The following is a 25,176-nucleotide window of genomic DNA, read 5'->3' as shown; positions in this document are numbered from 1 at the left end:
TATTCATTCATAATTGATAGCTTCCAACATCACAGAATGGAGATAACCAAGCATTACAAACCTCTTTATGAGAGAAAAAAAGCATTTATGAAGGAATCTTGCAAAAGTGACCAAGCAAAATGTGAGCATCAAGCTGATTAAGCCTCCAGATTCAAAATCCAATTTGTAAGAAATTCAGTAATCAGAACATGTTAAATGGCAGTCATAGGGTTGACGTCAACAAGATGCAGACAAGAAAATCTACAGAATGAGCAATCTAATTTCTTCAACAAATTATAATAAAATAAAAGATGTAGAGAAGATTCCTAGAGATTTTAGAAACATTAATCAATTACAGTGTAATTGTAATCCTAATTGTAATGTAATCTTAACTTGAAAAGTGAAAAAGAATTTGGTTTACACCCATGCACTGCATTGTGTATGTATACATATATATATATAATAAATATGCCATATTTTTGACAGAATTGGAAAGTTTAAAACTAGATATTTGATATTCAATGATAGTAAAAAAAAATACTATTAGGTAAATTTTAGATGAAATAATTGCATCTAACTCTCAAATCTTAACACATTCTTGTTTCTTTTTCCTCAATATTTTTGTACTGTCTGGGCAGTTCTGCCTCAGGCCATAACTTGTGTTCAAATGTGTTCCATGAGTTTCTCAGTCTCCCTAGATCATATGCTCTTCTAATGGCAGATGGCAGGAGCACGGAGGCCAGACTTAAAACACACAGCACTGTATAGTCTTTCTGATGTCATGAGCACTAACATTCCAAGCTATTTTCACGGTTAAGTTCACATCCACAGGTGGGGACATAATCTCTGTCAACAGGGGTGGAAGAGAAATGTCATGTGATGCGGGTCATAAATGCATAATTCTAGAATAAAGTATAGGTGAAGACATAGGAACAATAACCCATCCTACTATATACTTATAATTATTTTTAAAATAAGTTTCTATCTTTTAGAGATAAATACTAACATTTATGGATTAAACAATATGATGCCTGGCATACTTCAATATAATAAAGTGAGAGTATTTATAAAACAGTCTTTCATAAGTTGATAAATACTGCAGCTACATAATGGGAACAGTGGGGGTTCATATTACTATTGTATATTTATTATAAGTTTACTTTTTTCCTAAAATAGAGTTAAAATTTTCAAAATAATTGAAAAAAAATACTCAATGTCTTTCATCATTGTTTATAGACAATAGAGTTGTGAGCAAATATTTCCTAAACATTCTTTAATATACAGATGGTTTTAAATACTACTTTTGGGAAGTAGGATTGTTAAAAATGAAGTAGTTCTGAATTGTGAAAGGCCTGATGACAAACCAAGGATGTTTGTTCTTTCTGAAAAACTTTGGGTAATACCTCTTAAGAATGTAAATGACTGATGTTTCCTAGTAAAACTATTTCAACATAAATAAAACTATAATTACCTATTTAGTAATTGAATATTCAGTGATTTAGTGAAATGACCCATCATTTGTTTTTTTAGCATATCACAACTAACTGAATGCAACAACAAAAAAATAAAATTCTAAACCTCTTTTCCTACATATATTGTACATAACCAAATTGCAGCCTAATTCACAAATTCCTTTTATTCTATTTTCAAGATTGTCCAACCACTTCAGATTTTTGCCCTTCACTTTATTTATCCAAATTTCAAGACATGTTGTTTATAACTTATACTTTGAGTTCATTTATAAGTCCTTTAGGTATCAGCTGCCTCTCCACTACTCTACAAAAGCTAACTATACCTTCCAAGAGTATGATAAAATAGAGATGAAAAAAAAATTAAAGGTTTTATAATAGTGCTTTCCTTATTTACTAGACAAATATTTAAAATGGATATTTCTTCCCAACTCATTGAGTCTGTATCATAATTCCTTAAATGACATAAATCAATCATAAAAATAATGTGATATCCTAACAAATTAAAATATTTAGTCATGAGTATTTCATGCAGTAGCAATTACATAATGCTGATTTGAAAATAAATTCTATTTTTTATTCTTACTTGATTTAATGTGTGATTTGAGTATGAAAAGTTTATAGTACTTATTGATAACCGAACATAGTTTTGGTGATATTTACAAATTGTAACTGACTAAGCAAGAGTTTACTGGAACTGAATTTGAAAATAATAGCCAGGGCTCTCCACAACTCCTTTTCAAATCACCTAGCAGGAATTGTGTAGCAAAGATTTCAAAGAGCTGCCTGTAATTCAGTCTCTCCTGTTTTCAAAAGTGAAGAGGCACCTGGGAAAGAAAAAGGCTAATGACGACCTGGCCTAATTTTGTAAACATGTTAACCAGAATAGATCAATGATATTCAGTAGAGAGTTCTTATTTATGTAATATTTTTTAGCAGAATTTCCATAGTCTAGGGTTGACACTGATAAGTAAAGCTAGGATCTGGCTTTATGAAGTATGGCTTTCTATGAAATATCTCATATGCTATACCTATATAGGACGTATGACACCACTGAATGGCATCTAAATATTGAAGTTCTTTGCAAAATTTCTTAGGTACCTCGTCTATTACTTTGGGTCCGAGGGTTTGTTCACTGGGAGAAGAAAGAACCCAGGGAGGTGCTCTCAGTGGTCCAGAGCATTCCCTGCCTTGCTTGTGTTCCTTGATTTTTCATAACATTGAAAATATTAGTAAATCTTGATACTGGGTATGGTCTTTCATTTATTTATCTTATTTGGTCTATGTATTTCTGTCACACTGATTTAACAATATTTTAAAACACTTAAACACTGTCTAAATTAAATCATGGGATTTCCCAATAACTATTTTGAACTATGTGATTTAGAAATAGTGTGATGAACACCAAAGTTCTGACTAGCTACAAGACCAAAACAAGTATTTTCCTTCTCATAAGCAATTATAAACAAAAGTAAAAAGATTATAAACTACCTCTAATATATATAAATTTTGCTCATAAATGCACCTTGACTGATAAATAAAAAAATGTGTATGTTATATACTGAATATTTTATCTGTGACCTCTACAAAAGAACCCATAGTTATGAAATGGATTGCTTGCTATAACTGGTAATGGGATAGATATTTCTATACTTTGGCATTAATATTTGGAGGCTGCACATGGAAGGTCTTTTGAAAATAAATAGACATTCAAAGTGAGAGATTCCTTCACCTCAGAGGGGACCTGAAATTTTTCAGGAATTTGAAAAAAATATTTTGAGAGATTTGCCAATAATGTTGCTCTCGAGAGCATTTTTTATGTATCATAAGAAACATTGCTATAAACAGACAAAATGTGACACTATCTCATTCATATAATTATTTGATACCATAATTAATGATACCAATATTTCTAAAATGTCTCTTTATTGACAGATATCTATAAAAATTTGAAATAAGATTTAAAGATAAGAATCAACTATTCCTGTATAGGTGGTGAAGGAACCAATTTAAGCTTGGGGATAAGACATGGATGAGACCAAATTTTTCTGGGAGGAAAAAGAGTGAAAAAGAAGAGACCACTCAGAAGACCAATATTTAAGAAAGAGGTGGCTAGAATAAGAATAATAGAGCTGGAAGAGCAGGACAGAGTACATCAAATTAATGTTTTAACTGTTTAGTAAATTTTATTTTTGTCTTTATTAAAGCCTCCCTAAAAAACCCTTCTGGGAAAAGTTCTCATTGGAGAATACTTGAATGGTTCCACATATATTGTATTGCAAGCTGAAGAGCTTTACATACATATATGGTTTTTCTACAACCAGAGAAACTACAGATCATCTCATCTAAAAATGCACACTTAGGAGTTCCCGCTGTGGCTCAGTGGCTAAGGAACCCGACTAGTATCTATGAGGACGTAAGTTCGATCCTTGGCCTCGATCAGTGGGTTAAGGATCTTGCGTTGCTGTGAGCTGTGGTGGAGGTCACAGACACGGCTTGGATCCTGTGTTGGCATAGGCTTGGATCCTGTGTTGGCATAGGCTTGGATCCTGACTGTGGCATAGGCCAGCAGCTACAGCTCTGATTCAACCCCTAGCCTGGGAACCTCCATATGTCACAGGTACAGCCCTAAAAAGCAAAAAGAAAAGAAAAAAAAAAATGCACACTTAGACCAGAATTGATCCCTCATTAGATTTGGCTGCAAATACCTTCCAGGCATATGCCTTTATGCCTCACTCTCCCTTCTGTTGACCTATATTCCCACCCCTCCACATGGCAGCCCTTAGCAGGATCAGCATCCCCTCCAAATCATCCCCAACCTATTGTGACAGAATTATCCCAAGCACTTTTAGCAATTTGGGCACACTCTACTTTTGCCCTGCACTTATGCCTGTCGGTTTACGTGTCTGTTTTCCCTATAGACTGTGAGCTAATTGAAGGCAAGAAATATTTGTCATTCACAGCTTAACCAATTTCTTAATAAATTTCTGGGAATGTTTGTTGAATATGCATATTTTTTATACAAGTGGCAATCTGCCACATGATTCTGCCTGTTTACCTAATATGATTTTAGTTATAATTTTAAATGTGCTTAAAATCCAAGGCACATCTTGGTTTATTTTAAGTCTCATGAGTCTCCTGATATAGACAAAGTTTAATAAGAAAATGTCACATAGAAACTAAGTGATTGCATGATTGATATAGTGAGCTTTATTTTGTTACATGTATTAAATATGTATATGTTTATCTCTCTACATAGCAAATTTGTATATGTATGTCAAGACTTTCTCTAGGTCTGCCAGTTTGGGAGCACAAATGGAGTCATAGAATAATAATGCTTTTTCTTGACTGTGCTATACCTACTCAGCAGGTCTAAAATCCTGCCCAGGTATTGTATTTTTGTAAGGCCACCGGAATGTGCCTCATTCATACTCATAAATATGCTCATGGTTCCTTCTCTTCCACTGTTGAAGATGCCTTTTCATGGCATTCTACTTAGATTGATGAATGCAAAATACCTCACTAACCACTTTGCTCAATGGCACTTCCATTTAGATTTGCATCTGGGAGCCACAACCATCCCCAATGGATACTATATTATTCAAGTTCCAAAATAGCATAGAATTTGAGTTCAGCCATCAAACAAAATATTGGTTGAACATAACATCAATTTTTCAGTGGAACATAACAGAATCCAGAGTCTCACAATGTATTATTCATAATACTCAGAATACAGTCCAAATTTATTAGATGTGAAGAGACAGGAAATTGTGACCCATACTTAAGAGGAAAGGCAATAAATGGAAATCAACTTAAAATGTACCTTGTTAGGTGCTACCAAGACAATAAAAGTTAGATTAAAAAATTGATATTTTTTTCCACTTGTAGACCTTAGAGTTGCCTTTAATCTGAATAACTATAAGGCCAAAAATAATGTGTTTAATTAAAAACATCATTCAAAAGTAGTCTGAAGCCCCAGAGGGAGACAGATTTATTTCCATATTTAGGGAGAAGATCTAAAAGGAAGGCTTTAAGAAAGAATGACAAATGAAATAGACCTTAATAGATGCTTAGATTTTTTTTTTTTATGTGGGCATGATAAAACAAGGGTGAGCATCCACATGTACTCAGTAAAAAAAAAAAAAAAGAAAAAGAAAAAAAAGAAAAGAAAAGAAAGTTCTGAATATAATGAAATGAAGTAGCTGTCTCTGGCTGGAGATATTACTTGTGACAACAGCAGCGAGAGAGAGCATACAAAGAATAGGTGGGTCCGGATTACAAAATGCTGGACCAAGTAGTTTAGACATAATTCTGAAGGCACTAGGGAGCCAATAAAAACAAGATACAAAAGCCCAACATTATTTCCTTTGAAAACCACAAATCCAGAAGATTTCCACTATTTATTGTTTGTGAGTCTTACAAGCACCTAGTACAAAAAGCAAACAGAACAACTCTTGTAATTTCATTGCAGGTCTCTTTAGTCAGTTAAACATTAAGTTTCCGTATGACAGATTCAAGCAAAAAAAAAAAAAAATTAAAAAGTGTGCCACAAAGTTACTTAATGTTTTTGTTAAAAAATATATGTAAGAGTTTATAGTTTCACAAAACATTTCATTGAACTATTAGAATCTACTCCTGCTACTCCTTGGATGGAGGGGCAAATTTAATTTCATTTTTACGAATTCAAAACCAATGCATAAAATAAAAATTACAATTACATTATATGTTGCTAAGTTTGCAGAAATAAGTGTATACCTTTTTCTTAAGACTCTTTTTGCAGCCTTTTCTGATGAGAAAATTCAGAAAACTGTTTTCAGTTTATAATCAGGCAGTTATAAAATTACATTGAAATTTTAACAATATTGATAATAAAAGCAAAGCATGAAAAAATATCTTAAAGCTTAAAGATATGTAAGAAAACAAAACTTTTTGGGGAATATGTTTTTATAATATTTCAGTGGGAATATTTTGGGCTTTTGGAATGAGAGAAAGTAATGTTACCAGAGCATCTTGAACCAGGAAGGACAATGGTCTTTTACGTCTTTGCTCTCATAATCCTTATTTCATCCTTCATGTTATAGCTAACGACCTCAAGAAAGGAGCACAGACATATGATCATGTACATATTTTGTTGCATGTAATAAGTAATGGATTATATGATACTTCTTGACTTTTTATTTATTTATTTATTTATTTATTTATTGCTTTTTAGGGCTGCACCTGCAGCAGACGGAGGTTCCCAAGCTAGGGGTCGAATCAGAGCTATTGCTGCCAGCTTACACCACAGCCACAGCAATGCAAGATCCAAGCCACATCTACAACCTACATCATAGTTCATGACAATGCCAGATCCTTAACCCACTGAGCAAGGCCAGGGATCAAACCTGAGACCTCATGATTCCCAGTCAGATTTGTTTCCACTACACCACAGTGGGAATGCCTATACTTCTTGACTTTAAAAAGCTAATGCAGCACTCATTTCCTCCCCCATATTTGTTTTGTGGCATGGAATGGTGTCTAAATAACCCTCCTGGGATAACCTGTATTGATGTGCACAAAAATGCTCCTTATATTCTGAAAAATCATAAAGTGCATTTTGTCTAGAACATTTCTTCCAATTGTCAATGTTCCATGAAAATAAGTCTCATCCCAGATGTGAGTCACTCTTTCAAGATAAAGTTGTCCTTGTAAATTATCCCATTGCTTACAAAAGAAAATGTGGGGAGAGGGGCATGGAGGGATAGAAAAACCGTGATTTTTTTTTTTCCTTCCAAAAGGGAAAATAATTAACTCAACATATTCTGGTATTACCATTTCATTCCCTCTTACTTGCTGGTTTGATGATATTCATAGATTTTTAAGTTTATTATTTAGTCAAAAGCAGCAAGTCTAATGAACTTAATATATTTATGCACTGACAATCAAATTGTAATTATAAAATGCCAGAAGGTACATTCATCATAAAAATAATGCACTCATTTTTTATTTGTTTTGTCTTGTTTTAGGCTTCCTGGTAGATGCTTTGTGCTCTGTAAATTTGGAATTTTTGCAGCTATCCTTGGTATTTCTTTCTGGTATTTTAATAAAATCACTTACAGCTAGATCCTTTGACAGCCAAGCTCAACCACATCTCTCCTATTATTGAACTATCTTTTTAGGTTCTATTTCATGTGATTCTTTGCACCAAAAACCATATCACCAAAAAGGACTTATAATTACAAATTGACCCCAATTCATGATGAATATGAAGAAATATCATAGAGATATCTTTGAAATCATTATGTTGCTTTCTGCTCATTGTTGTTATTGCTTACCCTAAATTTGCTCAAGGGCACAACTTCTAACAACAATGTTTAATAACATAAATATCATCTTCTATTATTCAGTTCTCACATAAAGTTACAGGATTGTATGAATAAAAATAACATACAGAACATTACTAATATAACTTTTTTTTTTTTTTTTTTTTTTTACAAAATAAACACAGATGACTTGCTTCTTTATCTCTCTTCTATTTCTTTCACACTGGTTGAGAAGGTCCTATAACACCTAGGATTTGAGACTTACATGCCCAAACATTAGAGCTAGTCCAACTCCTTTCAATGCTTAGGTCAAGAAACCAATAAATACTTCCCATCCTCTTCTTCTTACACACCTGGGCCCAACATGCCTTCAAAACTGGGTCAAGTCTATGATCTCTCTGATTTACATATGTGAATTCAAACTCGAACTGGCCTGCAGCCGCCTGTGTAAAAGAATCTGTTACACAAGCACCTCACTTTTCCCTGAATGAAAATGTTAGTCCATGAGCTCATCTTCTAAAGGATGTAAGGAACTTGAAGTGGTTCCTCAGTTTATTCATCAACATCTCCCTGAAATGATCGCCCACGAGGAAATAGAAGACAGGGTTGATGACGCTGTTCAAAAAGGCCAGAGGCCGAGTCACCATGTACAAGGAGTTGATGATGGCCTCAGTGCACTTTGACTGCTTCCAGGTCCCCCCACGAGAAGCGATCCTCACGTTCCGCATGATGTGGTAGGGAGTAAACAGCACAGAGAAGATCACAACTGCCATGATGACTAAGTTGAGAGGCTTTTCAAGGGGCAGAGCGGTAGCCAACTGCCTGCTCCTCTGCTTTAGGAAAAGGGCAATCTTGAAATAAAAGAAGCACATCACAAAAAGAGGAATTAGAAACCCCAAGAAAGTGAGACACATGCTGTAAGTGAGGCTGACGTTGGGGTCCCCAGAACTCGCATAATCAGTACAGCTGGTGCTATTCACAGCTATCATAGGATTTATAAGAGGAAGTATGGGCAGGAGCTCTACAGTTACTAAACCCCAAATGGCCAAAGAAATTAAGACAGCAAGCTTTTTCTTTTGCAAGAGGTGTTCCCGGAAAGGATACTTCATGAGAATGTATCGATCAATGCTGATAAAAGTGAGGAAAAGAATGCTGGTGTAGAGGTTGGCATGAAGCACGTATCGGTTGCTTATGCAGAGCATGTGTCCATATGTCCATTTTCCATGGGCATAACTTCTCATCAGCATGGGAAGGGTACACAAAAAAGCCAAGTCAGAGATAGCAAGGTTAAAGAGATAGATGTTACTGCTGTTCCAGTTCTTCAGACAGAAGATGTAGCCGAAAACAACAGCAGTATTCCCAAAGACTCCCACAATGAACTCAATCCCATAAAAAATGGAAAGGTAATACTTTTCCAAGGCAATCTCTGTTGCCTGCCAGTTTTTGCAGGTTGCATTTGATGCCTAAAGGGAGAAGAAATACAAGGATAAATCACTAGATTATGACTAAAGACAAAACTGTACAGAACATCATCATCATCAATAACACTTAAAATTTGAACTGCAAAGAGTTGGTTACATTAGTAAGGAGTGCATATAGAAACATTCATATTTACATACATCTTATCACCAATATTTTAATGAATATTTATTGAGTTCCTTTGAACTATGTGCTAAACACAATGGATTATAACTATGAGTAAAATCTTCTGAATAGGGGCCATGAAAATAAGCAATCTGATTCATTCAAAACTCAAATGTCTTGCTCACCTGCCACTTTCTCTCTTATAAAGAGGTTAGATTCTTTGTGGCTGGATAAGATACTTAAAGAATCAAATTTCATAAAATTGTACTGGAGTGCCACTTTATTAAATCCAACTCATTTCTAGTAAAGAAAAAGTAAACTTGAAATAAAATTTTCTAAAAATCTCCTGTCAAATAGTGCTCTGAATATTATTTGCAATCTGATTCTTTCTTAGTGTAGTATTTTGATAAACAGAGCAAAATAAGAACAAATGTACCTGAACTGCTTCTTCTTGGGAAACAAGAAAACATTGAGCAGTATTCGTTGTAATAAAGGGATCTTGGAAAGCTTATATCTACTTTTTTTCAAATTCAAGTGTTCTATTTCAGTTGAAGATCACTGCTAACTTTGAGTGTGTTTTATTTACAAAGATAAGTCACAGAATTGTAGCTATGGTAAATGCAATATTTTGGTAAGTTACTTTTTTTTTTTTGTCTTTTTGCCATTTCTTGGGCCGCTCCCATGGCATATGGAGGTTCCCAGGCTAGGGGTCAAATCGGAGCTGTAGCCACCAGCCTATGCCAGAGCCACAGCAACGTGGGATCCGAGCCGCATCTACGACCTACACCACAGCTCACGGCAATGCCAGATCATTAACCCACTGAGCAAGGCCAGGAATCGGACCTGCAACCTCATGGTTCCTAGTTGGATTTGTTAACCACTGCACCACGACGGGAACTCCCAGTAAGTTACTTTTGATTGCTTACTTTAAAACATCCAAAATTCCTCTGAGCCTCTCCTCAAGTCTTTTCTGTGGCAACCTGACATTAAGTCCAAGTCTAGAAGTTGGATTGGAATTTTATCAGGCAACAGACACTCTGAATGCTGCCAAAGAGCGAAGCAGACCGGTTTCACTCTGTCCTTGAGGTTATGTGATTCTACTGTTCTTTCACATGGCTGGCAATTTATTCTTTCTCAATGTTTCCTAACTTTCCAATTTTTTCAAATCTCTTCCATCTACTCTATTCTGTTTATCATTAGCAGATGGTTTTGCCTGCAAATCCCTGAGACAGAGCCTGTTCACTGGTGTCCACTCTCTGCTTCTTGCCTCTGTTTCTGTCCTCTCCTTACTTCCAGTGACAACAGAGAATATCTATTCCTCCGGGGTTACTCTGAATTCAGCTCAAGCCCAAATTCTCAAGATTTTTATGAGTCATCCATCTGGTCTCTTTCCCGTTTGCTCAGCTTCTCCATTTCAACTGTGTCCTTTCCATCAGTATTTAGACATTCTCATCTTGTCAGTCTTAAAAATAAGGCATACTTAAGCCACAAACCACTTTCCCTGGTTTCACATGTTTTTCTCCTTGTGATACCTTGATCTATAAAAAAAAGCTATCTTCGCTAATTGTTTTGACATCTTGACACCCTGTTCTCTCTTCATCCTTCTCCAGTGTGTCTTCCGACCCACCACTTCACCAAAATAGTTCCATGTTGTTTGAACCAATGCATATTTTTCAGTCATTTTCTCACTTGACTTCTCAGCTATTGTTCATACTATATCTTCTGGAAGCACTCTCTCTTTTGCCTTCTGTGACATGATAATCTCCTGGTTTTCCTTCTTTCTCCCTGGTTTTTCTTTGCAGGCTCTCTTATGGGGTAAACTTTCTTGGCTTAGGTGTTAAATATGGAGTTCCTCAAGGATTGGTACTGAATTCCTTTATCTATGTTCTGCCTGGCTGACTTCATACACTTTCTATCTTTAATGACCATCCACATATCAACCTCTCAGATTTACATCCCAGCCCAGACTTGTCTTATAAACTTGAGTTTTTTATACCTCTTGCCACTGATTGATCTCTCAGAGGCACCTCTGCCTGCAGAATTCTATATAAGCTCTTCAACCTCATTCTCAATCCTGCTGTATCTCCACCTAACACATGTACCCAGGTGTTCACCTCAGCATCTGAGCAACATCCTTGAAGTCATCTATAGTAACGATGACTAACCATGTATTATTTACTATAATGGCTGGATATTTCTCAGATCCATTACTATGGCTCCATCTCCTTTATCACCATTCTAATCCAGGCCACCATCATCTTTATCTCAGACTATACTATATCCTCCTATGGTCTCTTTACATCTTCTCTGGTCCCCTTTCAATCTATATGTGACACAATAGCTAAACAATCCTAAAAGGCTGCAATCAAAATTCTGATCATAGTGCTCTCCTCAAACAAAATGCTTAAATGATTTTACACTGTCTAAGGAATAAAGCCCAAAGTTTTTTTCTGAGACTTCAAGGCCTGCATGGTCTGGCTCCTGTACTTGACATCAGCTTCACCTAGTATTATTCTCCTCCTTCTCATTTTTTCCCTCTTCTTTGATTGCACAGAGAATTTTCCTAATGTTCAGCTCATTGAATTTTTTCACTGACCTTCCCCTTCTATGAGCCTAGCCCCTCACATACTCTTTCAGATCTGCACTTCTTTCAGACCTCAGTTTAAGTGTGGTTTTTCAGATAGGACCTCTGACTCCCCAATCTAATTAGCACCACCCCCATTATATACTTAGCTTCTTCTTAGCATTTCACACAACTTTATCTTACTCATAGTTTATCTTATACACCTGGTTCAGTAACTACCAGTTAAGTAGATGGTCAGTAAATGATTGCTCAGGGGAGAGAAGAATATACATACTTGATTCTTTACAAAACATCTTTATATATATATATTTCTCCAAGGTCAGATAAGTAGGAAGTCCATCAAACTAAGTTCCTTGTTCTATTTCCCTATAATAGCTGATGCTAAATATAGTATGATTAATACTCAAATTTTGCAATTGTAGTAGTGATTCAGACATACATTTGTAGATGGTAAAATTTAATATGCATCTTCTAGGCTCAATTTTTTAAATTAACTAAAAAATTAGAAATTTACATCTGAAATTAATAAACTTCAGAACATCTAGGACATGTATGAAAGTATTAATAGTTTTACCCCTAGTGATGAATTCCAGATAATTTTTATCATGCCCTTTCTCTTTTTGGTTTACCTAGACTTTCATTTTTTTTCCTCCAAATCAGCATGTATAATATTAAAAATTAAAAATTTCCAGGAATACAGCAAAAGGTCAAAGATGTTTTTAAAAATAATAAGCTTTATTTTTTAGAAACACAGTAATTTTTCAATATTTTTTAATATCATTTTTTACTCTATTCCCGGCTACTTACCATTCTACAGCTTCTGGAAGTTCTCCCTTCCCTGGCTTGACATGGCAATGTCTTCTCATTATCCTCCTTCCTCTCTTTATAAACTCTTTTATGGTCTAATCCCTTTTTGGTCAAATATTGGAGTTCCTCAGGGCTCAGTTCTAGGCAACTTTGTTATTTGGTGCATGCACCTGCATGCACTAAAATGAATATTAAGACAAGAGGAACTTTCTCTCTCTGACAAGAACTTTGTTTCATTTTTGAATTTCCTCTTTTCCTAATCATGATCATTATCTTTCTGTCCAGTTAGTTCTCAAAAGTACTGAATTATGACAGTAGCTTATACATGGCAGAAAGGTTTGACTGCCATGGAAGGAAAATACATTCATGAAGGCTTGTATAACTAGAAGCCAGATTGCCAATAGCTACCACTCAGGCAAGTTAGGGGCCATAGAGAATTCTAGTTTGAGTCATCCACTGGGATGGAGATTAAGATAGGTAGTAGGGATAAAGAATACCAGGACTGGAATAAGGAAAGTGAATGACTTTTCAGAGTGGTTGGTTCATTGTTTTTTTAAAGAATAACTTTAAAAAACACATTATTATGTAACACTGACTCAGAAAAGGCAAATAGGCAAAAAAAAAAAGAGCGAGGGAAATAAAGAAAAAAATTCAAAATTATCTATAAGCCAGCCATACCTGATATTGGGATAACTTCCTACACTTTAATATTTATTTGAATTTATCTTTACAAAAATGAAATTGTGCTATTTATGACAATTTATAATCTTTTTTTCTTTCAGAATGCCTTAAAATTTTCTCTAACACATTGTTTTCTGAGAATATATTGTAGATGGTAGATTGTTTCATATGACTTAAAAACTTTAAAATTACATTCTATAAGTAGTTATATTTAATTCAGTAAATCCAGTTACTCTTTTTTGTTGAAATATAACTTACCAAGACATTAAAAAATATAATAAACCTCTTTTAATAAAATAAACTTAGTATTTGGCAATTAAAACAAAAAGTATAATTTAGTAAAAAATAAATGTAGAGGAAATGATTATGCCTTCTTTTTAGTTTCTTTTGCTGTTCTACACATACTTATAAATGACAGATCAGACAGTTCATTTAAACATTACTTAAAACCTTAGTTGCTCACAGGTGACTTTAAAAATAAATCCCTAACAGGATATCTGGCATTAATATATATACCTAGGCAACACGAGTTGCATTATAGCTTACCATTATGTTGGAAAGCCCTGATCCCTTGACAGATATTCTTTGCCAGCAACTTGATACAGCTTCTGACCCAGTGCTGTGCTGCTGGCCAGTTAGTACAGTCTGATTTGCATATCATGCAGCCAAGATTAATAATTCAAAAGTTCTGGAGAAGTTTAAACTGCCAAGTCAGAGGTTCAAGTAGGGGAACTTTCAGAGAAAATGAGACATAGAACAAATTACTCATTATGGAAAATACATTCAATGAATAGATTTTTTAAAGACTACTGTTGAAATTATTCCAATCACTAGCAAAACAACAGAGAAGCACTCATTATTTTCATGCTTATTTGCATATTTAAATCATAAGACAAGGTAAGCGCTGTTTATGTTTGGTACACAATTGCTTCTGCCTTTTCTTCATTTTTCAGATTCACAAAGTTTGGTGCATTATATATTGAGCCTATAATAACTAAACAACTGTTATCAAGAAATTTGAGGGAATAAAACTGAAATTTTGGAGACAAATTTGGACACATACTCCGTCACTATGCTATCAAAAGAGATATTAGAAATCGGGTATTTTCCGTCTTATTCTCAGTGATTAAAATCAAGAGACACATAAAAAATACATCAGGTGGCTAGAGATTAGGGAGAGAGATGGCGTCTAAGTAAGATGGAAGGCAATGTACACATTCTAATCAATGCTCTGCATAGCACCTGGAAGCACATCACCACTATTTCAGAGAGGAAACACACCTGGATTTCTCAGGGGATTATATAGATTTATATTCAAGTAAACACTCCATCTGCCTGATTCGAAGCATAGGGATGATGCTGAGAAAGTCCCTAATTGTACAGACAGTAGTAATTTAATTTGAATACCATAAAACTTAAATGTTGAATTGGCAGTGACAGGCAGAAGCCCCCCAAAAAACTACTGCAGCCAATCCTCCTGGCCAAGCATTTTCCCTTCTCCAATATATGAGAACCCAAAACTCAGAAACCTCATTTATACACAAATATACATACATACACATATGCATATGCCTATCCGTATTATATACTTAAAAGTATACACATACATGAATACAAATGTACCTCTAAATGAAATATATGCATATTTATATGAAATAATGTCTCTATAATTTATTGAATTCTTATGATGTGCCAGGTATTGCACTAAACACCTTTATGTACTGAAAAATTATAAAGATCATCTGAGGTTGTTTATTATTTCTAAAATTTTCTCACTTTTTAAATTTAAAAAACTGAGGCTCAGAAAAGTTACTTTCCCAAGGTCATAGAGTCAATAAGGAGAGGGATCTGAATTTAAACCTATATTTTTTTATTCTAAAAGCACCTGCTCGCATGCTTGTTTGCCTACTAGACTGAACAACAATATTTTTGATATACACCACAGATTGAATCAAAGCTCAAAAATTAATGACAACTATTTTTCAGATATGCAGCTCTTTTCTACTTTTAGGAGGAAGACTAAAAACATCATTTTTGTCTATAATGTTAAAAGTGCAAAACGCAAAGCATTTGAATGAGAAGTGCCAGGCTTACTAATTTTAAATAAATTAACGTGGACCCCTTCCAAACAAACAACGTTCATGGATATATTTCACAGGTTGCTGCCACCATTCTGATGGGGGACAAGGACAATTCCCTCTTTGTGGGGTGGAGGGAGTTCCCTAGAACTTCCTCTTTCTTCTCCCCACATCCTGACCACCATCTCACTCTGGACTGCTAAGAGGAAAAGTGGTCTATACTTCTCCTTTTTCACAGCACCAGTAATCAGATCTGATATCCTTGCTTCCCTCCCAAGTCTCCGCTAAAGGTCCTTCTGCTGAGATGCTCTCAGTGTAGAAACTAGAATGATTCTGAGACAGACTCAATAAGAGGTCTTCAGCGCTTCTGTTCCATTCATATTATCAGGCTTCACTGGGGTTGACTGAAGGATAGATGCATTGGGCCACGGCCAGTTTATGGGCCCTGTAAGCAGGTCTTAGGTTATGGGTGTACTACCTTTTAGCCACACATGTTCTCTTGCTCTAAAGGACCACACGCTCAATTTAATGCTCTACTGTCACACTGTCACTAGAATTCTTAACAACTTTTTAATACAGGGCCCTGTAATTTTATTTTGCACAAGACTCTGCAAATTGTGTAGCAGTCTTACCTGTGAGAGTACAAATATTCTAGGAAATAATTTCTATTCAGCACATAAAATTTCAATGAAGCAGCGTTTGTTTGTTTTTTATTCTGGTCTTGTTTTGTTTTCTTTGAAAAACAGTGTGACATGTTGAAATTTACTGGTTGAGGAGCAATGAAACTTTGAAAGCAATAAAGCCAAATAATTGACTAAGAGGTAATACAGTGTACTGGTTAAGAGCACAAGCCCTGGAGGCAAACTAACTCCTTTCAGACCTTGGCTTGACCACTTCCTAGCTCTCAGTTTTCTTACCTGTAAATCAGGGACAATAGGAGTGCCAATCTCATGGAATTGTTACATAGATAGTAGAAGCATAGTTTATACATGTAGTATGAGGTAAATAGTAGTTGCTAAATAAATGCTAGCTGTTATAGAAGTAAACTCCATCATGCTCATAGTATCAAATGAGATAGTATGTGAAAATATAATGGGCTAGGAATGCAAGAGCATATAAACCAGGAGCACCAATGAGGAAATTCAAGAGGAAAAAGAAAAGAGTGGGAAATACAATCAAAATATTAATTAAATCCAATGTTAATAATCACTTTCACTAATGTTTTTTGAGCACTCCATAACAACACTGTGTGCATTAATTCCTTTAATACACACAAAAATTCAATGCAGTGAATACTATTATTAGCCCTAATTTTCAGATGAAGAAACTGAGGCCAAAGACTAAATAATTATCTACAATCACACAGCTAGTAAATGACTGCGCTGTAATTTGAAGGCTCGTCTGTTTGACTCCCAAACCTATGCCTTTGATTGTTGTTCTGTTTCTCTCATGGTAAAGAAGAAAATATTAGGTCAAATACATAGCATGGCTGACATTGGATAATTTTTACTCTATATATGGCAATATAATACAGCACAAAATTCTGTATGTTTTAACCTAATGAAAATAAGTTTAAAATTAACACTAAGTTTAATTACTGGTTATCTGATTAATTAGTATTAAATTTAAGTATTTAAATCCACCAACTAAATAGAATAGAACATTTTAGATAGGAAACCAGACAACCAGACACATTTAAAATAAATAAGGAAAGTGTTTATGGGAAGGTTCTACCAGCAAGAGCCCTAGGCATGTTTACATGACACATTTCTTTCAACAGTACAAATAAGACTATATGGAAAACAACCTGGTCTAAGGGTCACACTGATCATCAAGGGAATAATTATAAGTAGGGGAAGAGGAGGACAATTAATTCAATTCAAGGAACTTCTCCCAAACCCTAATGGGTAATAATAATAACAATATGACCCCAAAGAGGTTGAAATAAATCAAGAATATAATTGAAGAAGATATTTTGGTGTTGCTGTGCTGGTGGACCTTCCCAAGGTTACCCGGTTGTTTCTCTATTCAAAGAATGTGTTGAGATAAGAAAAAAAAGAAATTAAGAGAACAGCAAAAGAGAAGACATATAGAGGGTATGTGTAGACTATCTCTAAACAATTCCAGATTCTAAAATTCAAACAAATCATCTATTGACCAAATTTACTTTACCATGTAATCCATCCAAGGTGGACCTTCCAGTTGAGGAAGGGATTTCCAATGTTTCCTCTTCATATAAAAATCCTTGCCATGTAAGAGTCACATTAATAATGCAAATTTGTACAACATTGCTGCTTCTCTGTTTCTTAGCCCATTGAATAAAATATGTCATGTTTATTATTTCTCAGCATAGCTCAAAAGAATTGTTTTCTGCTGAATTAAAATATGTTACTTTTTAAAAATATCTGGCTATACCTGAAAAGATTCTAAGTTCTTTGAACTAATGATGGTCTAGAAATACAGAACACTCCCTTTTTTATTTTTCAATTAATGCTCAAATTTCAACAGTTAACTGATTATTTAATAATATACGGTAAGCGTTAATCATCAGTGTTTCTCCACAAAATAATATTGTCTTGTTTTCCTGATATGAAATTTAAACATTCATGTGAAATTATGGAGTCAGTTTTCATTCTTAACTATCACTGACTAAGGTATAGCCTTTTTAACTAAAAAGAGTTTGCGTTGCTGTGGCTGTGGTGTAGGCCGACAGCTGTACCTCTGATTAGACCCCTAGCCTGGGATCCTCCATATACCGTGCATGTGGACATAAAAAAAAACAAAAAAAAAAAGGGTTTTCCTGAAATATTGAAATAATTTATTGATTTGTGAATTGGCTATCCAACTATTCAGTTTTTCCAGTCACATCTATTGTACAGTATAATATTGCACATATTTTCTTAATTCTTGGAATATTTTGCATTATTTATGAAAATGAAACAAAATAAAAAACAGCTTACTCATTGTTTTATGTGCATATAAGCACAACTGGAATCTAATTAACCTTTTTCCATCTTGCACCCCTTGCTTGTTCTAATATATTATTTACCCTTGGAATAAAGAACAAGAAATCAATCTGATTGACTCTCACTGAGCATTTGTAATTGAATTGAGAGATTTTCAAAATTCCCTGGAGAATGAGAAATACATTCATTAAGAGAGCTAAGTACTCTGTGATTGTGTTATGAATTAAATTTTAAAAATTACCTGTTCCCACTAATAAAACATTTGGTGATGTGATTCTCTTGTATTAGTATGTTTACCTCTATAACACACTCATCGATGCAACTACTATTTTAAAGTATGGTTTTGTGGACTTATTACAGCACAAGACTAATAAAATTTGATTTCATTATTAAGTCAATTTTGTAATGTAGTAAATGAAGAACTTTCAGACTGTAGCAGTTTTGACAATTACATTTAAACAATGCAGAAGGTTAAGAAAATATTTCAAATATTGCCTTTTAAAATATCCCCTACTTTGTATGTATCATTTATGTGTCTATGAGTAGTATTTTTTTCATGTTAACCTAACTTTAAAACCCCAAATCACTTGTATTATTTACATGAATTGCTGCTGGTCAAAGCTCCTAGCATGGGCTGTCAGATCTGGAGAAATGCTTAGAAGTCATTGCATAGAGCTCCCTCATCCCAAGTACAAGGACATTAGGCTCAGAGAGGTCAGGATGGATACACATATAGGAAAGGCTGACTTTGGGTACCAGGAGAGATGTTCTGTGCACAGTGGATACCAGGCTTCACAGGGAAGGGAAGAGAGCTAAAGAGCCCTTCCTGAGAGTCATATCATTGTTTCCTGCTGCAGGAAGAAAAAACCACACTTTGACCCATCCCTAGACTTGAATCTAATGTTGTTTATCTTAACAAAAAAAGAAGGAAAAAAAAATAACAGCAAGTTTGAGAAAGAGGATCCAGCCATTTGACCTTCTTTGATGCCTCTAAGTTCAAGGGAGGGACATGACAAATCTGAGCTGGCCAGAAACTTCTCACTGCCAAAGAACTGCAAAACACCCATGCCAAAAGACCATTCTCTCAAAATAAAATTCTGTGCATTTGTACACTGTGGCCACAATGATATGCACTAGCTGCATCAATTTGTTTTGCTTCTGAGTGGACCTTAACGCCAAGACTCCAAGAAAACTTTAAATAAAAATGGCCATTTTCCTGTATTCTATCATTTTTTCCTTATTCACCTAACATCTTTTATTTTATTTTTTGTTTTGCTAGTTAGGGCCCACATGTGGCACATGGAAGTCCCCAGGCTAGGGGTCGAATTGGAACTACAGCTGCTGGCTGTAGAGCAATTGTACAGCAATGCCAGATCCTTAACCCACTGAGAGAGGCCAGGGAGAGAACCCACATTCTCATGAATCCTAGCCAGGTTCATTACCACTGAGCCATGACGGAACTCCAGCCAACATATTTTAAAGGCCTCCATATATATCTTTCTATCAGGAAATGGAAATGGTGAAATGCTAATTTGTCATACAGATTAGAATACAGGAAAAATAAAAAGAAATAAATTTTTCCAATGACATTAGATTCTTGAATATTAAATTCAAAGCATTGTGAGAGGAGATAACATAACAGAAATTAGAAAATCTCTTCACAAAACAGTGTCTGATATTTCTCTTCTCTCCTAACTTCTATTCCATCTTAGACACTAATATTTCATTACTATAAAAAAATGAATTCACCAAATATGCATTGATCACCTACTATGTTCAGAGCAATATGGGAAATAAAGGGATAAATAAGATATAAAACCTGACCTCAAGGAACTTATAAATTTTTTACTCTCAAATTTGGCTAAAAGTTTCAACAAAGTCTCATCACATATGAGGCTTTCCTTTTTTGTCCTCAGCTAGTCTGCAATATGATACTTGTTATTGTTTGAATTCTTACAAGATAGAATTTCTATAATACTCTATTAAATATATAGATTTCCATAATCTTTTGTTGATTTGCAAAGTCACACACTTAATATATGACCTTGAAAATTTTACATCATTACCTGAGCCTTGATTTTCTCAAAAAAAAAAAAAAAGAAGCAAATTGGTGAACTGAGTAATAAATGGTAAATCATAAGGCAGACATCAATCATGCTTTTGCTTCTGCTGTGACCAAACTCAACCTCAAAATATTTCAAAACAGAGTGCTCCAGGAAGTCTCTACCAATTAAAGATATCACTCTTGGTATATCTTGTCCTGAATATAGTAACTCTTATTTAAGTATAAATTATCTGGTTCTACCATATGATAATGTCCTCTTAAAAATGTAATAACCAACTGAAAATTTTTTTCTAATCTTTTCTGCCATTTTATGTTTCCTTGTTGTCCTGGGCTCCTAGAAGATTTCTGGTTTGTGAGAGTGACCACAGTTAATGAATTAGATTTGTTTACTCTAGTTTTAATCATCTTATTATATCTGAAAATTATTATAAGCTGCTTCAAATACTTTTTGCAAAATGTCAGCTTATAAATAATTAAGTGGGAGTTACTGTCGTGGATCAGCAGTTAACAAATCTACCAACTGGCATCCATGAGGATGAAGGTTCAATTCCTGGTCTTGTTCACTGGGTTAAGGATCTGGCATTGCTGCGAGCTGTGGTGTAGGTCACAGACACAACTTGGATCCTGCTTTGCTGTGGCTGTGGTATAGCCAGGCAGCTACAGCTCTGATTTGACCACTAGCCTGGGAACTTCCATATGCTGCAGGTATGGCCCTAAAAAAACAAGACTAAATAAATAAATAAAGTGAATTAATGTTTCAGTGTTTATTCTTTGAATAAACTTATTCAAGATTCATAGAGTATCAATTTTGACATAAAGTAATTCAGAGTATTAGTGTGCTGATTTAGAATTGAACATGTAGTGTTTGAAATGTAATACATGGATTTATGACTAATGCAATGGCTTTGTCCACTTTTGGTTATTACTCAAGTCTTCTTTTAAATAGCAGGAAGGATAAGGGGCAAGAATAAGTTTCTAAGTATTATTTGTTCCTTAGAGAAATGAAAACCCAGCCTCTTAGTTAAATGTGGGAAGAAGGAATGCAGGAGAAAAAAATGCTATCACAAAGTCCCATGCTCTGTGAACTTAAGAAGAAAATCAATCATATAAATGGGGAGAAAATCCTCTTAGAATCCAGGACATCAAAGAGTGGAAAATGTTTGGAAGTACAAACACATGCCTGTCAAGGTCAAAGAACAAGAATTAATGGGGGAGTTCCCATCCCCATCATGGTACAGTGGAAACAAATATGACCAGGAACCATGAGGTTGCGAGTTCAATCCCTGGCCTTGCTCAGTGGGTTAAGGATCTGGTGTTGCTGTGAGTGGTGGTGTAGGTCGCAGACCCAGCTTGGATCCTAGAGGTGCAGCCTTAAAAGAGGAAAAAAAAAAGAATTAAAGGGAAGAACAAGTACTTTACCAATAGGAAGCAGAAAATTCACTGCTGATGGTAAAAGTTCTCAAAATTAAAAAAATCTGGCTTACCTTTTCTTTACTAGGTCTGTTGCACATTTATTTTAATGATGACAATATGCTAAATTCATTAACTTTATAACTGTTTAGTTTTATTTACACAGATGGGAAGATTTTGCCAGAATTAATCTGTTTTTGTTCATTTTAGTTTGAATACTCTGCCTTTACAAAATTGAAAATTTTTGTAGGTCATAACTTTTAGAGTTTAGTTACAGGTATTTTGCCAGACAAAGTTCTAAATTCACAGATAAAATTTTATTATTTTTAATTGTAGGGAAATTAAAAAAGAATAAAATTCTATTTTTAGGCAGCAAGTCAGTAATATAAAACCTACTATTAAACTGAGAGTTAAAGGGAAAAGAAAAAGATCTGATTATGCGTCATAAATGAGACAATAGGAAAATATTACATATGCAAGGAAAAGGTTAATGTGAAACTATAAGGGAGTTTCCAGCTAAGTCAGAACACCGAAGCAAGTATTGTGAATATTGCCCACTGGGCTCCTCTGACCCCAGGCCAGAGTAGGGGCAAGGGTAGTGCCTTGTTAACTGTCAGGAAGGGATGAAGGTCCTGGCTCCCTACAGGAGCATGTGCGGTTCCTTTACAGACTGACAAGGGTGGGAATCTAGGTTCCTCATTCAGTCTTTGTTGGTGTCGGTGGGAGTGGGTCAGACTGTTCCCCCCCACCCCCACCCCTCTGGTATTAGAACAGTTTTAAAAGGTTTATATATTACTAGACTCTCCCTTTCCTATCCCTTGGCCTATGGGGAACAGGGATTTATTGGGGATTTTTTTTTTTTTTTTCCTGTCTATGCCTGTTGCCCTTTATGGGTTGTACTTCTTTAGCTCCAATTCTGGTATACATGAGAAAGACAATAACAACAGCAAAGAAATAAACAAATAGAGAAACAAAAAACAACCAAAAGATGTCACTCCTGTGTTATTCTTTGGGTACCAAACTCCAGCTAATCTGCCTTCTTCTCTCCCTCTTTTAGAATCTTCTTAGGTTTTTATTTACACTTAATGGCAAGACTAGGAAAAATTGGAGTTCCCATTGTGGCTCAGGGGGTTAAAAACCCGACTAAAAACCATGAGGATGAGGGTTCAATCCCTGGCCTTGCTCAGAAAGTGGGTTAAGGATCTCGCGTTGCTGTGAGCTGTGGTGTAGGTCGCAGACACGGCTTGGATCGTTTGTTGCTGTGGCTGTGGCAGAGGCCAGCGGCTCTAGCTCAGATTCAACCCCTAGCCTGGGAACTCCCATATGCCATGGGTGCAGACCTAAAAAGCAAAAAATACTAAAGGAAAGAAAGAAAAGAAAAGAAAAGAAAAAAGAATAAGAAAAACTATGTCTCTTTTGCCTCCCCCAAAGCAGGGGTCTCCTAACACAGGATTTAAGTCAAACATTGTAAAGTAATAATTGTTTCTTTAACAGGAATAAATCACACTGTTAATATGTATGGTCTTGTATTTCCATACTGCAGTTATGGGTAGTGGCTCCTTTAATATTAGAAGTAAAAGAGTATTGCCTTGTTCTTGTACAAAAATTAGCAGGAATATAATGATACCAGAAATGAATGAAATTACTTGGAGGAGTCTCAAAGCTTCAATTAATTTTTAGCTTGACATTGTCATTGTCCTTACATTATGCTTTAAACCTGTCTAAGAAATTCCCTGGTAGCAAGGCAGGATCTAGTGTTATCACTGCTGTGGTACAGGTTCAATCCCTGGCCTGGGAACTTCCACATGCCATGGGGATGTGGCCAAAAAGAAAAAAAAAAAAAAAACTATCTAAAAAGCACTTTTAAAAATTTCAAAGATATACCAAGCATAGCTGGAGAATTATTCTGGACATGAGAAAAATTTAAATACATTAAACTGGTTTTTTTTTTCACCTTTAATTACAAAGTTTGTTCTTGCCGAAGGTCATTTGAAGGAAAACTAAAAATAAGAATTATAAACTGCTTTTCTTAAGATAATGTTAAGAAAAGATGAAAACAGTAGTTATAAAGAATGAACCTTCTTGTGTCACTAAAATAATAATTCCTTTCATATAATGAATTGGCATTAAATTTCTTTCACAGGATTTTGAGAACCAAATATCTGCATATGATGGCTAAAATTCTAATAAATAATTTATGCATTACTGTCTGTATATTAACTGTGTACAACAAGTTGTATCCAACTAAGAAAGAACACTGATAAACTGTCCATCTTTGATGTCATCATAATTATGATTTGTTATATTGTGATACAGGTCACAGAAAGCCACTGGCTATTCAGAATAATCATGTCTACAGTAATGTTAAACAAAAGGAATTTCCTCTAATATTCAGATAGCATTTTCACATGAGCAAATACCTTACATTCTACCTGCTTACATGTATAAGCAGATACATACATACAGAGCCAATGGTGTCCTAGATCTCAATCATATCAGCTCATAAGAGCCTATTGTTCAATTTTCAGGAATATTTCAAGCTAGCTGAGGTCAAGTTAATAGTTTTAATCTGGCCATAGTAAGGATATTTACACCATGGAAATTGTCAAAGCCTTTGAATCAGCACCATCTTTCCCTCAACTCCTATTTTTCACAGAGAGATGGTTGTTAAGCATTCACTAACACACCACTCCATAAATCCTTGTATTCGTCATTGTTACTAACTGGCACTTACATGCTTATACTGAATACGCATATGTGTGTGTGTATAAAATATATATTTAGTAAATGTATATGGCAAATATATATAGCTAATATGTATATGACAAGTATATATACATTTGCTACAGAAGGAATTTTAAATTATATATCAATATATATATTTTATGCACACACACACACATCTACAGTCCAAGATTACACTTCCCAGTAGTGTGTGTGTGTGTATTTTCTTTTTTTAGGGCTGCACGCATGGCATATGGAGGTTCCCAGGCTAGGGGTCGAATCCGAGCTACAGATGCCTGCCTACGCCACAGCCACACCAACACAGGACCCAAGCCGGTCTGCAACCTACAGCACAGCTCAGAGCAACACCACATCATTAACCCATGGAGCAAGGGCAGGGATCGAACCTGCATCCTCATGGATCCTAGCTGGGTTAGTAACTGCTGAGCCACGAAAGGAACTCCCAGCAGTGTGTGTTTTAACAGTGCTCTTTGACAGAATCTATGCTAGGTGCATTAGGAAGCATA

At 35.1% G+C, this 25,176-nt stretch overlaps 2 protein-coding genes across 2 annotated transcripts in view; both read right to left on the bottom strand.

Annotated features, from left to right (window-relative positions):
• Window positions 1-8,076: 8,076 nt before the first annotated feature.
• SUCNR1 (succinate receptor 1) lies at window positions 8,077-14,132 on the bottom strand. Its single transcript, XM_013982123.3, is given in 3 exon segments — window positions 8,077-9,213; window positions 13,953-14,037; window positions 14,039-14,132. Coding segments are annotated over 3 exon segments (1,104 nt in total). The 5' UTR covers window positions 14,068-14,132; the 3' UTR covers window positions 8,077-8,223.
• A 5,206-nt stretch (window positions 14,133-19,338) lies between these two features.
• LOC146397537 (uncharacterized) overlaps window positions 19,339-25,176 on the bottom strand; it is a 462,781-nt gene continuing 456,943 nt past the window's right edge. Inside the window, exon 5 of the mRNA XM_084990069.1 lies at window positions 19,339-21,885. The gene's annotated coding sequence lies outside the window, so the exon portion shown is untranslated. The remainder of the gene's footprint in view (window positions 21,886-25,176) is intronic.

The sequence above is a fragment of the Sus scrofa genome, chromosome 13 (genome assembly GCF_054392235.1).
Source record: "Sus scrofa isolate SSC_HxYL_T2T_F1_AM1 chromosome 13, Sscrofa_HxYL_maternal_Yorkshire_Landrace_v2.0, whole genome shotgun sequence".
Classification (NCBI taxonomy): domain Eukaryota; kingdom Metazoa; phylum Chordata; class Mammalia; order Artiodactyla; family Suidae; genus Sus; species Sus scrofa.
The sequence above is the reverse complement of the archived record's forward strand: the minus strand, read 5'-3'. Positions and strand labels throughout refer to the sequence as shown.